Consider the following 16,671-nt stretch of genomic DNA (forward strand, 5'->3'; position numbering starts at 1 on the left):
TTTTGGTCGAACCACGTCTTTCATACTTTGAATAATGTTACTTTCAAAATGCAGCGCAGTTAGCTTTCTGAGATTTGGAAGGAAATCGCATCATCTTTGCAACGTAGTTATGCTGCTGCATCGGCTGTTGTGTTGCCTCGAATATTACAATGTCTCAGCATCTGCTGAAATAATATTTCGTGCTGCGCTTGGCTTGCCTTTGTGAGCTATTTGAATGCCTCATAATTTATAATAGCGACATACGAGTATGTTTTCATTTTTGTGATGTAAAGCAATGCGAGTGCCGCTTGGAAGTCGCTTTTGAGCCTCTCTTAAGGAAGCTATCAATTTTATCGCACACAGAACATCGGATAGGTCAGCCGTTGCTGGCGATGTTGCACGAGGTAACCTAAATGATTCTTGTTTATTGAAGTGTGGTATAACAAATGTTGAAGTTGAAGAATGTGTCAAATTGTAGCCATCGTATTGACATGTATGTATCCTGGTATACCACATACATATGTTTGATATAGTGGTAGTCGTTGAGTAGCTCTAATAAACGTGTCTCGTTTTCTAAATACACCATCTACCGCCAACTCTATTTTTGGGAGTGTAAGCATCCATGGAGGGTATTCTACGTCTGATTTTCAAAACTCATTTTTCGGAAGGATGTAGAGACGGTCGTAAATTTCTTTATGTACATGGATTTTGTACCTTTTCGATATGTTTAAAGACAATGGGTGATTTTCATGCTGGGTCTAAAGCAAGAAAATATCACTATATGTTTCTGAAATTCTCAGAAATCGAAACGGTGATTGGCGAGCCTCAACAATAACAAGGCAGCTAGAAGTCGTGCGCGAAACTCCTAGGAATTTGCGAAGGCCCCTCGCTAATACCGTTCGGAGTCGCTCTTTCGACGTCCATTCCTTAGACTGTTACTTTGTTTCGGGATCATAACAGTAGGCCCATCAGCCATATGTCATCACCGGTTACCCGTTCTCTCAGGAAACCTGTCTTTTTTTTTTTCTTTTTTTTTTTCTTGGCAAAATGTTCCAAAAACAGCCACCTATGTCTCCGCACGTTTGCTCTTTTGTTCAGTCGTCAAAATTTTCGGGATCCCCTTAGCTGCAAGCTCTCTAATTTCCAATTCGTCGTGGATAATGGCACCAACACTCCCACGTGATATTCCCAGATATGTAGCAATACATTCGGGTGATATTCGATAGTTGTTTATAATCAAATCGCCAGTTTTAAGATTGACAGCCCAAGGTTTAGCGGTGTGTGAGGGACACTCTCGCGCACAGTTTGTGACAATTTATTGTGGATATGCTTCTCACATTTCCCCTCGGAAGAACAGGAACCTCATTATGGCCCTATGTTCTTTATCACTGAACTTTTCCGCGGGTGCTGGCATGCTCACTTCGGACTTGAAAAAGAAAGATAATCTGAAAACACAGATAGCTGATTTTGCCCCATTGAATGTAGACAAATTGGCCAATACACCCTACAATCTACAGATACCTAGCTTAATTTATTTGGATAAGGCTCAATACTTATACTCAACATTTATACTCTCTCCCTCTCAACTTCATTTTGTTTTGTTGTCCATTCTTCCGCGGGGGAAAGAAAGTACCCAGTGCCTCTGACAGGAGCGAATATCTCCTTATGCGAATATTTCATATTAATGATGATGATAAAGAAATAGCAAACAACGGCATGTAATATGCCCGCATGTCCTTTGCAACAGGCTTGTCCCGGTGGCCGTCGGCGCAGTCCACGCCGCTGCAAGCTACGTCACCTACCGGGCCTGCGTCTTCGCCTGCAGAATCAGGATTCAGGGCTTCTCGATGGCGCTCCCGTTGACGCTGAGCGGGCCCGTCACCATGCTCGTCCTGGCCGCCACCTGCGCCCAGCGCCGCTTGGAGCCGTGCTTGCTGAGCGGCGTCTTGCCGTCCTACGTGTTTCTTAACTGCTACGAAGGAACCTTCGTGCAGTTGCTCGCGGAAGAACACGCCTGGGTTTGGATCGCCTGGTTCCTCAGCCTTGGTTGCGTAACGGCCCACGTGTGGAAGTCCAAAGGTCAAAGGATGGCGAGTGAAGAAAGGCAGGGAAACAACTCTTTCTACTTGCTTGTCGTTGATACGGAACGTGGCTTATACAGCGTCATTTTTTTAGCTAATCTTGACAACCTGCTCCAATGCAAGAACTTGTGCGAAACATTATAAAACCGCGTTAACGTTCTCGTGTGTACTGAATGGCCGATAAGCAAAGGAACCATACGAAAAAATACCTGTTTTCGTTCTATTGCAAACTGTTTACATTAACTATGATCTTCACGTTCGTGATGAAGGGAACGGAAATAATAGTGGCATATTAGACAGCACAATCACCATTCAGCTTGGAAATTGTCTGCGCGTTTCTCAATGAATGCATTGGCTAGCTGAACATTCGCCCGCGGTGCAGTGGCATTTTGCTCGTGCCAGATGATGACACGTTGGACAGCTGTAGCGACAGAGTCTATATAAGACGTTCTCATGATCGAAAACTTGTCCCATTCCGCACACCTCGACCGCCTTGACTTCCGTATGCTCCTCGATATGAAAATAGCCGTGTAATAGCCGCGTTTAAAGAAAACTGAATGCGTCAAGAGAGTTGCGAATGCCCAAACCAAGCACGTCCCTGCAAATGAGTTTAAAAATGGCTTAGTCACCCGACACATTAACCGTTATTTTGCGTATCGAAGAAAAAAACTGCTTTTCGTATATAATTAATATTGCTTCAGCGTGTGCTGCTTTCCCCGTGGCAGCCGTAGTCCTCAAACTTTGTCAAATGGCAGAAACCTCTGCTGACGGTTCATGCAAACTCCCGCCAGAACATTGCCAACTGTGCAGAACATAAATTAAGTGCGAAAACACCTCCACTATGAAAGATCAATTCCGGTAACTAATTTTCTCTCTTTGGCAGAAACATACAGCAAGCAGCAAAGAAAACTGTCTTCCGTGAGAAGGCAACTGCGCTATTAGTGAAAATGAACAAAAAGTCTATCATGATATGTGAAATCACAGCAAAAAGTCGCTCTAGGTGTTTTATTTTGTCCATGGGGCGCAAAGATTGTTAACAGCTTTCGCACTTTAAGAAAACGTGGTCGACAAATTTTCCCGCCGTGTAGTTACAAGGGGTTTCAGTGCCGCTTTCTCCTGAGGGAACCAACAAGTCTCGTAACGGTATTGCATATATTCGTGATACGCAGCAGCAACCGCTGGTATTGGTAACGCCAGAAGCGAAACCGAAACCGAAAGGTAGATTAATTGAGCCGGATGTATCGAGGGTAGCGGTATAGAGGTGCGAAGGCTGCGTAGGTATAGTTAACTTCATTCAAAGTCGTCAGCCTGGTTGCTCTGTCCTACCATACGGCTCGCGGTACCACAATCAGTTGCACGGTATAAACGAACTACTCTATTCTGTACTTTCACCAGGCACGCCAGGTACTTCGCCGTGGTCAAGTGTAAGGCTATTTCCTTTTCTATAAGCTTGGCTTCATGCAAGCACGGCCTCGCCGCCTCCTGCCCCTCCGCTGATAGCAGTAGCGTTGAACTTCGACCTCGTACGGCTTTTCCCCGCGAACGAACGTTTCCCTGAAATGCCAGCGCGCAGCCTAATGACTGAAACTGCCAGTCCGGTAGACGTATATCATTCGGCGCGAACAATATGCATACGTGTCAGCGTGAATCCCATCGGCGGATAGCGCGCGAAGTGCAACCTTGCCAGTTGGCACCTCTACGGACTGCGTTCAAGGACGGCCTGTGAAACACGCGGAAGCTTGAGCGATTGTCGGCTGGCGGCGATGACGGCTGTGGCTTCTTCTTAATTCACACAGCGATAGTGTGCTTGCGCGGGAAGACGGTGCCAAGTGTAACACATACTGTTGTCGGAAGGGGTCTAACGGAGAATAAGGCCAACTATGCCTCCGTCATCCGTAACTTCCATTCTCTTTTTATAGCAGCAACGAGACTGCCATAGGCCACGTGTACGTTGCGCTCACGAACCCTAACGGCCGCGCCCACAGAAAGGGGCATCTCCTCTCGCAGACTGATTCAAGCTCAATAAATATAATGCCGCCGACAGAACGACACGAAAACGTCGGTTCAGTGACAGCAACTCCTCTAAAACAGAGTTTAACCACATGAATGTTGTTTTTTTCGAGCCCTCGAATTTTTTACGTCAAGAGGTGTTTCGTACAATTATTACTGCGCAAAACACTCGACGCTAAAACACTGCTGCATACTGAGGGGCATAGATGAGATGCATACTGGGCGCGTGAATTTCCCATGTCGGCTGTAGCATCAAATATAGGTCGACCCACTATGTAGTTCCCTCTTGTACAAGAGTTTAGCATGAAGGTTGTTCATGGACAAAAAAAAAAGAAAAGCTGCAGCAGGTTAGTTCGCACACGTTTTGGCGCAATATTTAACAGGTGCGCCACGTGTGCATTTTTTTTTTTTTTTCGTGGCAGAATGGAGATGCAGTAATACTTGCAGTATAACCGCTAACAGTGCATTTTTGCTTTGCTTTCATTTTTTTCAATTGCACTCACTGCAGTCTCTTTGCACGGCCCACGTACGCAAGCGCCTTACTGGAACAGTCCGTGACCCTGAACATCCGGAGGCTCAGCCGACATGAAATGGTGACGTTTATCAGCTGTATAAGGTCTTTCACTGAAAAACTGTAATTGTTAGACAAAGCAATGAGCTTAATGAGCTGCTCTGCTTGTTTTAGTTTTCAACGACACATCAGTCGCACCGGTGGACATCAAAAATCGTACGATAATCACTGATTGACTTTCTTATTAACTAAAATTTACTCCCGTATTAAGACGTGATGGCAGACGACATAGCGATGGTTGTGTCGCACTAAGTTGGCCGGCGATTATGACACACCAAAGCGATTAACTTTTGCCATTGCCAACATTGCAAATAGGTGAATTACTTGACTTACCGTCTTAAAAGGGGCAGTGCGGACACACGCTCAACAAAAAAACAAAACGACAGCCGCAACAGTTAATGCTGTGCTTTTCTTTTTTTCAGTTCTATGTGCGTGCGCGCACACACAGAATAAGAAGCTGCTGCTTGTTGTAATTGTAGTTTACATTAAAAATTATTTAGCGGTGGGGGCAGGATGTAGGTCTAGATGCATTGTAATTCATTGAAAACTCGTTGCTTTTGTTCGCCCTCGGCACTGTGCTCGTTCAACTTGAACGAGCTATGCTTTTTCGAAAGCGGCGAAATGGCTTCACAGCACACGTTGTGATGAAAGTGAACCCGTTTTGCAGGATCAAACGGACAGGCGTGAACAGCTGCAGGCTAACATGGAGAGTTTTCGGGAGGCGGTCGAGACAAGCTTCCATACTCCCAAGCCGTCCCAGCATCAGCTGGAAGATGAGGACGACGTGACGAGGATCTACGCGTGCGCCACCATGTGGCACGAGACCAAAGAAGAGATGCTCCAGCTCCTGAAATCAGTGCTCAGGTGAGGACACAAATCTACAACGAAATTACGAGTCTCAAAAAGAATAATAATATAAGCGCGAAGACAGTGCTAAAATGTCACGGGCTGTTGCCGTCAGTAATGCCGATCGGGTTTTTTTTTTTCTGTTTTTTTTTCTGATTGTTGTTTCTCTGAGAAGCACCGTTAAATAAATTTGAAATCCTCTATAATCAGTTCGAAATATAAGTGAATCAGCTAAGAATCTGCTGTAAGAAAATTTAAGCAAAATATCAGTCTTTTAAGATCAGATGTGCTACACATGCATTTTTAAGGCCTGAAAATATCAATCATCATGACAGCGACACCGCAAATACAAAAAAAAAAACGCTGGACCAATAACATTTGTTAACGTCAACGAAAAAAATGTTTGTTGAACACATATGAAGGAAATAAAATGTAGAGCGCATGAACAGTCATTTCATCGTCACGTCTGTGTTATGAAAAGACAAGCGCCGTTATGCTAAAATGAAATATTTACCATATGCGGTAATACAACACAAATGTAGGAGGGGGAGAGTGCAAGATAATATGATCCATGCAAACGGCCCCTATATAACCTCATTGTTGTGGTGACAATATGAGTTGACCGCACGACAAATGCGATGCCAAAATTAAAAACGCCAGCTCAAAGGTAGCCATTTTCACACCAATGCCTAAATCAAGCTCGAATTACATAAGGGTGCTCGACGCTTTCCGGTAAGAAGACGTCCAGGACATACTCGCAAAGTTTCAGGAATGCTGGGAGCAATGTACTGCTGCGCAAAGAGACTATTTCATAGCGAACAGTGCTTGAATTCACACAAATTACTTTCTTTAAAACAGGGCCAGTCTCGAAACCGTTTGGTACCGCCTCGTATAGCACGACATGTACACTTGTCGACTCTGCATACATTGCTCTCGCTGTAACACTTTCGATAACGAAACAGCGATGACTCGCGCCACGGTACACAAGTCTTGTGCTTATTACCTATTACCTATTAGGGCCTATTACCGCGACTAAGCCTGACCGTTGCGCACGGGCGATTGGGAAAGCCCCTTGGCCTGCCCCATGCCGCACTGAGCTTAGTTACGTTTATTTTCTTTTTTTTTCTTCCTGTCGTCGTTGCACAGGATGGACTGCGACCAGAGCGCGCGCCGGCTCTCAAGGCTGCACCTGGGCTTAAAGGACAAGCTGTATTACGTCTTCGAAAGTGAGTTTGAACGATGGGCTTAGCCCGTGCACGCCGTCTCCCTCCCGTGCATCATGCGGGCATGCCGCGTGCGCGAACCGCACAAAGTGACACGGCACGACCGTGTTACGTTGTTTGTAGAGTGGCGTGTACGATTTCAACGAAATGTGGGGTTCACTAGGCTAGCTCGAAACGCGATCATAATCGACAAGAACAGCTAGAAACCGGCCAGTGAGTGTCATTATAGAAACGGCAGAGCGTCTTTGTGTGCATCCGCATTTGACGGGCAAATGCCACTGCCTTCTGAAGTCATCCCCGGCTATAGGTATATTTGTTCTGTCTTGGGCGTCGCCACTACTCGCGATTTCGGTTCTCATGAAACCACAATAAAAATAAATTTTAAAAAACACGCACTGAAATCTCCGTATAGTTCATGGACCAAATTATGAACCGCTTCTCACCTATAACTGGACTGCCTTGAAGGCGCGTTGTATCAATTCTGAAAAGTTCCCTTAATGAGGACACCTTCGGTGCCTCCTTTCTTCCTGAGGGAGTGCTTCTCGGCACTACTATTTGGCGTTAATGAATAGTATTGTCTGCTCCTGCCCGCGTGGTGGAGCTCCGAGACAAAAAGTTGGAAAACTTTGGTGCGAACAGAAAAAGCTGCGAAGTACGGGGGGGGGGGGGGGGGGGGACGGAAAAACGTTGATTCACAGTATATAGATATAACCACTAAACTAACGAGAAAGCATTACGCTAACGGCGTGGATAGCAGCAAGGAAAATGGCGTTAAGCTTATAAGTCAGGGATGCTGAAGAAGTATACTGGATAGACGCAACGGGCAGAAAGCCGGCTAAGCAATAACTATATACAAGATAGCAACGAATGGAGTCAAAGCACTTTCATGAAAATTCAAAGGCCAGTGAACTACCGTTCGAAGGCACATCAGGATGTCTGGGAACGCGGAGTTGTAGGAATAAAAAAAATTATAGGCCTCGCCACATGACCTGTCTACCTCCCGCCCACTTTTCCGGCGCCCTTCCCCTCCTTCGGCGACTATGCATCGTTCAGCGCAGCCTGGGGAATTCCCCGGCTCCTGCCATGGCGCCTTTGACGCCACAAACCTCGGTTCGGCAGTACAGGCGGGGATTGTTACGGTGGGACGAAGAAAGCCTATTCCCGGCCTTTCAGCAAAATTCAGCCTATTTCCCAATTCAATGCTGCTGTTCGCTGTAAATGTAGACAACGTAATCAAACAACGTGCCGTAAAGATCTATCTCGGGAGGTGGATGAGTAAGCAGATTCGAGGAGCTCGATGTTTCGACAGGTATGGCCACATAAAGCCAAGAAAGTCATAGGGGTAACTAACTGTTTCTTTTTTATTGAAATTTAGGAATAATAATGAGAGAGTAAATGAAAGTAAACGAAAAGACAACTTTCCGCTGGTGAGAACCCAACCTGCATCTTTCGCCTTACGCGAGCGACCGCTATCCTTAATTGGCTTAATTGTCTCTTGGCTTCGCGTGGTTGTACCTCACGAGCTAGTGTCTAAAAAAGTTACAACCGGAAAATAACGGAGTGAAAATACAGCGGCGTGCTAGAACAGATATTCCGACCGTGTATATTTGTTTGCCAACGTCAAAGTCCACATATCTTGACCGTTAAAACGAAGGACATCGTTTAATTATTTCCTTCTGTTTCGTTTTTCAGCCCACATTATTTTTGATGACGCCTTCAAAGATGCCCAAGACGCGTCTGGTCGCAAATGTCGCGTGATCAACGACTACGTTCAAACTCTAATCAGCACTGTGAACGAAGCCGCTTGGTGAGTATATCCTCTTCATTCAAACGAGAAACGCAAGAAAAAAATATACGTCACCCACTTTTTGCTCTCATGTTATGTGCGCACCTTTGCACATCCAAAAGTAGCAAACCAAGTTTGGCAGCGCGTGTGGGTATCGCCTTCTCGTCCTCGTCATTACGCGCTGTTATTCGTTCACTACGAATCAGAACCAGCGGCCCACCTACAAGTCTAAACACTAAACAGTGCGATGCAGTTGGCACTGATCGCACGACTTGCGTGAGTCCTTCTCGTGCTGGAGGAGGAAAGAACTTTATTGGGTCCTGAGGAACCCCTTCCCACCCACTCTTGGTTTAGTGGTCGGCAGGAGTCGCGGGCCGCACCCACTTTGGGACGGGAAGCCCGTGAGCCTCCGCCCTTTCGTGAGCCCTCTGGACGGCCCGGAGCTGGGTCTGGTGGTCGTCGCTTCGCAGGGCGTCCATCCAGTCTTCTTCTTTGCTGAACACGGTGCCGCTTAACGCGGAGCATTGCCAAAGCATGTGCGATAGCGAGCAGTACCTTCTCGTGCTATTTAGTTTCTTTTGATCATGTTTAATTTATTTATTTCATCAAACCTTTCTGATTGAACATCGTGCCCTCGACAAATGTGATCGGCTACAGAAAAAATCCAGTGCGCATATATTTTAGACAGCGCTACGGTGCCCTTCCAACGTTTTTAAATCTTCTATAAAGACGTCGCAAAAAAGAAACAACCACTTCGCGCATGACTGTAGCCAACACCGAGACGCCTAGCCGACTGCACTGCTCGAACTGTCTGGGGACGGAGGCGAACCCTTATCTTCGCGCTCAAGATTTCTCGCAACAGCCGTTCAATGAATCCGACAAGTCGCAGCCCTCTAAAGCGGCGTTTATGTTTTTCTTTCTTTTGGGAGAGGCTGTAGGTGTTCAATAAATTTGGGCAGAATATGTAAAGCTCATGATTTAAGTGGAAAACGAGTTTGACCATACGCGCCCATAACAGATGCGAGCGACAGAAAAATGTGCGCCAAATTAGGTTGGCCTGGCACCTTAAAGCCGCTTCTACAGGGAGCGCATTCACCACGTACACATACTTTCTTAAATTTTTTTTCACTATAATAGAAAAAAAACAGCGCTACAAGACAGTACGGTATACGTAAAGAAACATACAGACACGTTTTTGGAGCGTTTTCGGAGCGGCGCCTCTGCGTCCGTTTCACGCTGCGCAAACCCCGTACTTTGCGTGAAGCGCTCACGCGAAGCGGGAACCAGCGTTTCAGTGCGATAACAGTGTGAGCATTGCGCGGCACCAGACCAACGTGTAGACGCAGCGGCGAAAACATGTCGCAAATACGCTCCAAATACGTCTTTCTGAACGATCCACGTAGTTTGCCGCATCTCCTTCGGAGTTATTGCAGCGGCGAAAGGAGCGAAAAAAAAGAAGTCCGTTGGAAGCCGAGCTGCGCTTGCCACATTTCTCTTTTAACTGCGATACCGCAGCTCCGGAAGCCAAACTATAAATGATGTCGTCGCCTGCAAGTCACAGATACTACAGTCCTAAAAATAATACTGTAACGGGTCGGTAAAGTTACCAGCTTGAAATGGCAGAAGTGAAGTGCACCAACCTATATCCATAATAGCACCATGGCACATTCTAAGCTTACCAGAAATAGCAGAGGACAACCACGCGTTTCATGAAATTATTTTCCATAATCGCCAAGTTGGAGGTCATCGCGTGTCATGTACGTGTTATTTCTGCCAGCCTTCGTCCGAGTGGTTGCGAGTTTATGCCATCCTTCGTCCGGGAAAAAGGTCGTGAGTTCGATCCCAGACAGCGGCATTCCAGTTGGGTGACATGCGGAAAAATCAAAAGTTTGCACCTGCTTCAACTGCACGTGGTCGAAATTAATGCGGAGCGCCCACTTCGGCGTCTCACATATAGCCGAGGCAATAGATTAGGTCAATAAATAAATTAATTATTTAATCATAATACGTTATCATCCCGCCAAATCTCACATTTCAAACACCGGTGTGGCTGCACTTCGCATTCCCCGCTAGTGTTCTTCAAAAATGAATGCGACAAGACGGCAGGGCGGGACGCCAGGCCTGTGGCGAATTTTACTTTTGGCTCGGCGCTATACGGCAACTCGACACCCCAGGAAGCGAACGTGCACACGCTGATGCGAGAGCTGATAGCTCTGAAGAGCCGTTCCTTTCAAAATGCATGCTGCCGCTCTCGTAGCTCACTCCGTCATGCTTTCTCCAAAGCAAGAAAAAAGAAAAAAGAAGACGACTGGCTGGCTGGCACTGTTAGCTGCTCTTGCGTGCAGCCCTCGGAAAACAAGTCGTGCCTCTTGTTTCACTATATCATAGCGCGCAGTGCTGCGAAACTTCCGACGGACGCTGCAGCCTATCGAGACTCGAAGTACGTTCGAAGAGCCTGTTGTCCTTTCAAAACCCCGGGAGAAGGAGGGTAAAATCTCCTGGCATCATTTGGCCTGGCAAGATTCTATTTTTCTTTTTTTATTTCCTATTTGTTATTTATGTCGCATCAATGGGCATATCGATTCTAATGGCATATTCGGGTGGTTGTTTGATAGTGCTTGTCTTGTGTGTTCTTTCTTAGTTGCTTCAGTTGGTCCTTCTGCGTGCTCCTTACAGTGGATTATTTCCAACAGTGTACATTGTAATTACAGTGGATCACCCTATCTACCATCATCAACTTTATCAACTTCTACGCTCCCTAACTCAGAATTATTGCTCAACGGGTCGATATGAAAGGACGGCATGAAACAATAGTCTCCATGTAAAATTGCACGAAAACAGAGGCAATGCATGAGACCTAACAAGCGACTACATTGATAGATCGATCGATCGATAGATTGATTTCATTCATTCATTCTCGTTGAGAAATGAGGTTGCAGAAAATGCAAGCGATGACTCACCTACGCAACTGACTCAAAGAAACATTTTCTAAGGAAAAAAATATATATACGAGTGAAATTTACAAGCGCCGACGCCAGCTGTCACTCTTATGTATCATTTTTGTCCAATTTTGCGATGTTGTGCGTTATGCATTTCACCTATAAAATCATAACCACCTACATAGCCCACGTATACAACAACGTTTGCGTGCCTTCTTATTTTCCCTTTTGTCTCATTCTCCTTCTGCTATTGTAGCGCCAATTGTGGTGTGAAATCTCCGGTACGGTGCATCTCAAAAGCGGCGGCGTTGTGCTGCTGAGCACAAGGTCGCGAGTTCGATTCCTCGCTGCTACGAGTCACGATCACATCACCAAGGCGTTGAGCCGGGCTAGCTTTTATATTCATATATCTGTAACCCCTTTCCACGATTGCAGGGTAACAAACCGGATATTCGTATCTGGTTTAACCTTCTTGAATTTCCTTTTGTGTCTTTCCCTCTCTCTCACTCTCTTGTCCTCGTCTTTTCGCACTCAAGTTGAACCGTAGATGAACTAGCACGAGCTACTCTTTCTGGCCAACCCCTCCCCCTCTCTCTCTCTATTCGCAAGAGCAGCAGCGTGTACGGGCTGAACGACATCTGCCTGCGCCCTCCGCGCGTGCTAGACACGCCGTACGGTGGCCGGCTCGTGTGGACCATGCCGGGCCGCAACGGACTCGTGGTGCACCTCAAGGACCGCAGCCGCATCCGGAACAAGAAGCGCTGGTCGCAAGTCATGTACATGTACTACCTGCTGGGCCACCAGCTCGCCGAGTCGAACCTCGAGCCCCATCGCAAGGAGGTGCGCAAGCAGAACACCTACATCCTGGCGCTCGACGGCGACATCAGCTTCCGGCCGGAGGCCGTGCTTTACCTCCTCGACCACATGAAGAACAACGCGGGGCTCGGTGCCGCTTGCGGGAGGATACACCCCATCGGATCCGGTGCGTTGGTATTTTACGGCGAGTGGCGGTGAAAGGCCGGTGTGCTCGGTATCAAATATTATTAATCAAAGAGCAGCCAGATGGTTCGGAATATATGCTTTGAAGCGTAATTATCAGCGACTGCAAAGTAAATTTTGCCTCGCGTATACCTCATTCGAGTAGGCAGAAACTTATTTGAGCGGTGTTTTGAGCCAGCAATCCGCTTTTATTTTTTATTTTTTTTTTTCTCACGTCGCGTATCCCCGGCTCCACATTGGAGCTCAGCTAGGAATTTGTACGGCTGTGGCGGTGAAAATGGCCGGCGTGGGAGCCACCACTAAGAAAGGCCAGCGAACAGACTGCCAGTACACAGGCCTCCAATACACATTTTCGCTGTCTTTGGTGTATCAGTAGCTCATATTGGCACACGGCAGCAAAGGTAGTAGCAGATAAGCACTCTTCCAGGCTCTGTTCGGTCCACCTCCCTCCCGGTTCAATCGGGCGAACATTTTACACGGTACAGCAGCGCAGAGACCAATACAATCGACAACCCTTCATATGGCGTTTATGACGCACTTCAAAAGTTTGAGAATCTATCCGCGTGTGCGTACGCACAAGAGTACATAGCTCCTTCGAACGCGCCCGCCAAAGGTGGCTTTCCCACCTCAAGCAGCAGCATAGGGAGAAGCAAGCTTCCGTGATTCAGGCGCCATGGAGCCAATATATTGCAAAGTGCACGTGATTGCTCACGGAGGTGCGTAACACATTATATAACTACAAGGGCGATAGCTGTTATAATGAATAATGCCAGGATCGAATCTGGTACCTCGATTTCGGGGTTGGCGCTCAGAGAACCCAATGTCATGCAACGATACTTGCTGCTTATGTTCCGCTTGCTAGCTGGAAGCATAGCGCCCCTGTAGCGGGGTGGTAATATGGCATTTGATTACGGCCGCTCTTGTGACAGGTAAGCGCGTCAGCACGTGCGACTTATTGTCCGTAACACATCCGATGCAAGTCTCGACAACGAACCTCGGAATTTACTGCGCACAGTGTATGGGGACCTTTACGAATAGTTTCGAGAAAAAAAAGTGGCTAGGGTTCAACGTGGCTTGAACCTAGTTATACGAGCAAAAGCACAAGTATGCATGGTTAGACACGGTCCTTCAGTACATCTTCCTGACGAGCTATATCGGCAGGGTGCTCAGTGCCTTGATCCTGCGGCGAAGAGTTGACGCGCTCGCACCGGCGCGTGCTTCATCCATGGCGAGAATGAGCGACCAAATGCCTGCGTATGCGGCTCGCAATGTTTGGCACCGCGATGGCGGCGGAAGCAAAAGAAAAAAAAACGCAGGAGAGCATGCGACAGCGTTGGGCCAATGGGAGGGCCGAGCGTCGAGGGAAAACGCAGTGGAGGAGGACAGTCGCAATCTTCAAAGGATGGCGCTACTTTTGATTTTTATTGAGGAGTTTTACCATCAGTACAGCACAACTCCACCCTTCGACTTAGGAAGGCACTATGTTTCTCGTGAACTGTTGTGGAATGTCATTGAAACGCAGGGACTGCTGTCGAAGGGTGGCTTTACAATCCACTTTCTCGAGTCGAGGTAAAATGTCGAGTGGAAGGATGTTCTGGAATACAGGGTTAGCCCCGTGTTCTAGAATGTCCCTCCACTCAACACTCCATCTCAAGAAAGTTGATGCCAACGCCTCCCCTTGACAAAAGTGTCACTACGCTTCGTTGACACACCGCGTTAACTCTTGAGGAGCGTAACGTCTTCTTCAGTCGAGTCGAGGAGGATGGTTGGAGAATACGGGGGTAAGTATTGCGTTCATCCCACAAGCATCGCGACTTTAATGTCTCTTGAAGCAAGTTCGGAAGTGATGTGTGCATTCGACAAATGACCAACAAAACCGCGCAGTGCATTATTTTTTACTGACGTATCAGCCACGCAGGAGGGCGTCTGAAGGTTAGTCTGATTAACTGACCACAGTCGCATGGACACTTATGCGCGGGGCGCAGGTCCCATGGTGTGGTACCAGGAGTTCGAGTACGCCGTCGGCCACTGGCTGCAGAAGGCCACCGAGCACGTGCTGGGCTGCGTGCTGTGCAGCCCGGGCTGCTTCTCGCTGTTCCGCAGCGAGGCCTTGATGGCCGACAACGTGCTCAAGACATACACCACCAAGTCCACGGAGGCGTTGCACTTCGTTCAGTACGACCAAGGTGCGTTCTATTTTTCTATTGAGGAGAAATACATTGAATAATGAACCACTCCCCATTCTTTCGAATGTAAGCCATATTTTACATGTCATCGCTGTTTTTTTAAGTGTACGCTCTTTATCGTACTTTCTTTTACGTTTTGCATTTGCTCACTAATTTATCACCGTGAAATTGTCATTAATGGTGTCATGTACCCAACTCTCTCATGTATACATTTTGACTGTTTCAGTCGGTTCGAGTTAGCGACCGACCGACTGATTGAATGACTGAGGATTGATAGTGGTGGTTGGACGACTATCCTGGAAAAAAGAAACTCGGGACCACATTTCTAAGACTTAGTTACCGTCCAACTACATGCAACGTTTACTGTGGCTCGTCAAAACCTGTTCCACTCCCATTTTTCCTTGGAACAGTATCGCTCACACAATATTTGTTTATTCCCCTGTGGTATCCTTCTTTCTTCTCCTTTTTTCCTCTGTCTCCCCAGTCTTCTTGCGCGATATGAAATCTAGAGGGATGTATCATCCCTCGGCGCTTTTACAGAAATACATCTTTAAAAAGAATATACACGTTGGGATTATACTTTTCGAAGGTGAACAACATCTCGGGATGTTACGGTACTTTGCGGTGTCGGGCATAACCGACAACTGCGCTTCTCGTACCAACGTTTCACAAAATTTCGCCTTCGTTGGCACTGTCGGTAAGTCGAATTCGTGACATCGCTACGATCAGCAGAATGTCATACAATCGAAGGGCACGTTTCTCGCTCTAAAACGACGAACAAAACGGCAAGGAGCACGAACGACGACACAGGCAGGAATGGTCGTGACGCATGTTCGTCCTCCTAGCGGCAGGCGTTTTCTCAGACAGTGTTGCCCGTGAGTCATTGCGGCGTGTAACCGTTGAAGTGCCACTGGCACATCGCTTCTCGCTGTGCCGTCGTCTCCGCGTCGCAGGCGAAGATCGTTGGCTCTGCACCCTGCTGCTCAAGCAGGGATACCAGGTCGAGTACAGCGCCGCCTCGGACGCCTACACCCGCTGCCCCGAGACGTTCGAAGAGTTTTTCACGCAGCGCCGCCGCTGGACTCCCTCCACCATGGCCAACATCATCGACATCCTGATGAGCGCCCGAAGGATGGCGCGCAACAACAGCGGTATCTCGAACTTCTACATGGCCTACCAGGGCATGCTGCTCGTGGGCACCATCCTCGGGCCGGGCACCATCTTCCTCATGCTGGTCGGCGCGTTCGTCAACTGCTTCAAGATGTCCATCATGTCGGCGTTTGCCTTCAACGCCGTGCCGGTTTTGTGCTTCGTCGCCGTCTGCTTCCTGTGCTCCCACCAGATTCAGGCACGTCAATTGCGCTCCACACGGCACTCAATTCGACGCATATCTACTGTAGCGATTGCGCGACCCACAGAACAGTGTTTGCACCGAAATTCGCGTAGTAGCGCCAGATATACGTGCTTCTTCTAGCTGAACCACTGGCTCGTTCGCGCTCGGACTTCGCACAGAGGTGGCATTTCGCCGTGTATGCAGTTTAATATGCCGCAGTTTAGTTCACTACTTGTTTGTTTTGTACAAAATAAATAAGTACGCATCGCTTGCGACGCTGCCAGACAAAAAATTTACTACTCACGTTCGTCGTGAGGTCCTCGGCTAACTTTGAAGCCTCCTCGTTATCCTCCAACTTTCTAACCCATAAGGTTAGTATTAATGCCATCACGGTAAGACGTGTTTCGAATTACAAAAATGTAATTGACGGTGCTTATCGTTATGAAAGGAGAGAATAGTCATCCACTCAAGAGTAGCGCGAAGCTGTACAAAAGAAACTCATAGGAGTTCTTTTTTTTTTTAACAAAGCTGTCGAAGAAAGAAACCATGAGCCATTCCACTCAGTGAATGTGAATGACTAGCGAAGCTGTTCAGCACACGACACAGAGGTGACACAGAATTTAGAACAAAGGTACGAACTCATTTACCGTGATTTTTATATACATTCGCGTGGACGACGGGACCGCAGCCACGAGGATCCGGAGAAAACTAGGCAGGC

At 47.4% G+C, this 16,671-nt stretch overlaps 1 protein-coding gene across 1 annotated transcript in view; it reads left to right on the top strand.

The window, feature by feature from the left end:
* The window catches only part of LOC126541923 (chitin synthase chs-2-like), a 154,499-nt gene that overhangs the window by 131,225 nt on the left and 6,603 nt on the right, over positions 1–16,671 (top strand). The window contains exons 5-12 of the mRNA XM_055077016.2: positions 1,727–2,083; positions 4,579–4,663; positions 5,309–5,505; positions 6,634–6,713; positions 8,403–8,517; positions 12,050–12,417; positions 14,420–14,620; positions 15,574–15,968. Coding sequence (XP_054932991.1) covers positions 1,727–2,083; positions 4,579–4,663; positions 5,309–5,505; positions 6,634–6,713; positions 8,403–8,517; positions 12,050–12,417; positions 14,420–14,620; positions 15,574–15,968 — 1,798 coding nt within the window. The remainder of the gene's footprint in view (positions 1–1,726; positions 2,084–4,578; positions 4,664–5,308; positions 5,506–6,633; positions 6,714–8,402; positions 8,518–12,049; positions 12,418–14,419; positions 14,621–15,573; positions 15,969–16,671) is intronic.

The sequence above is a fragment of the Dermacentor andersoni genome, chromosome 2, assembly GCF_023375885.2.
Source record: "Dermacentor andersoni chromosome 2, qqDerAnde1_hic_scaffold, whole genome shotgun sequence".
NCBI classification, from domain to species: Eukaryota; Metazoa; Arthropoda; class Arachnida; order Ixodida; family Ixodidae; genus Dermacentor; species Dermacentor andersoni.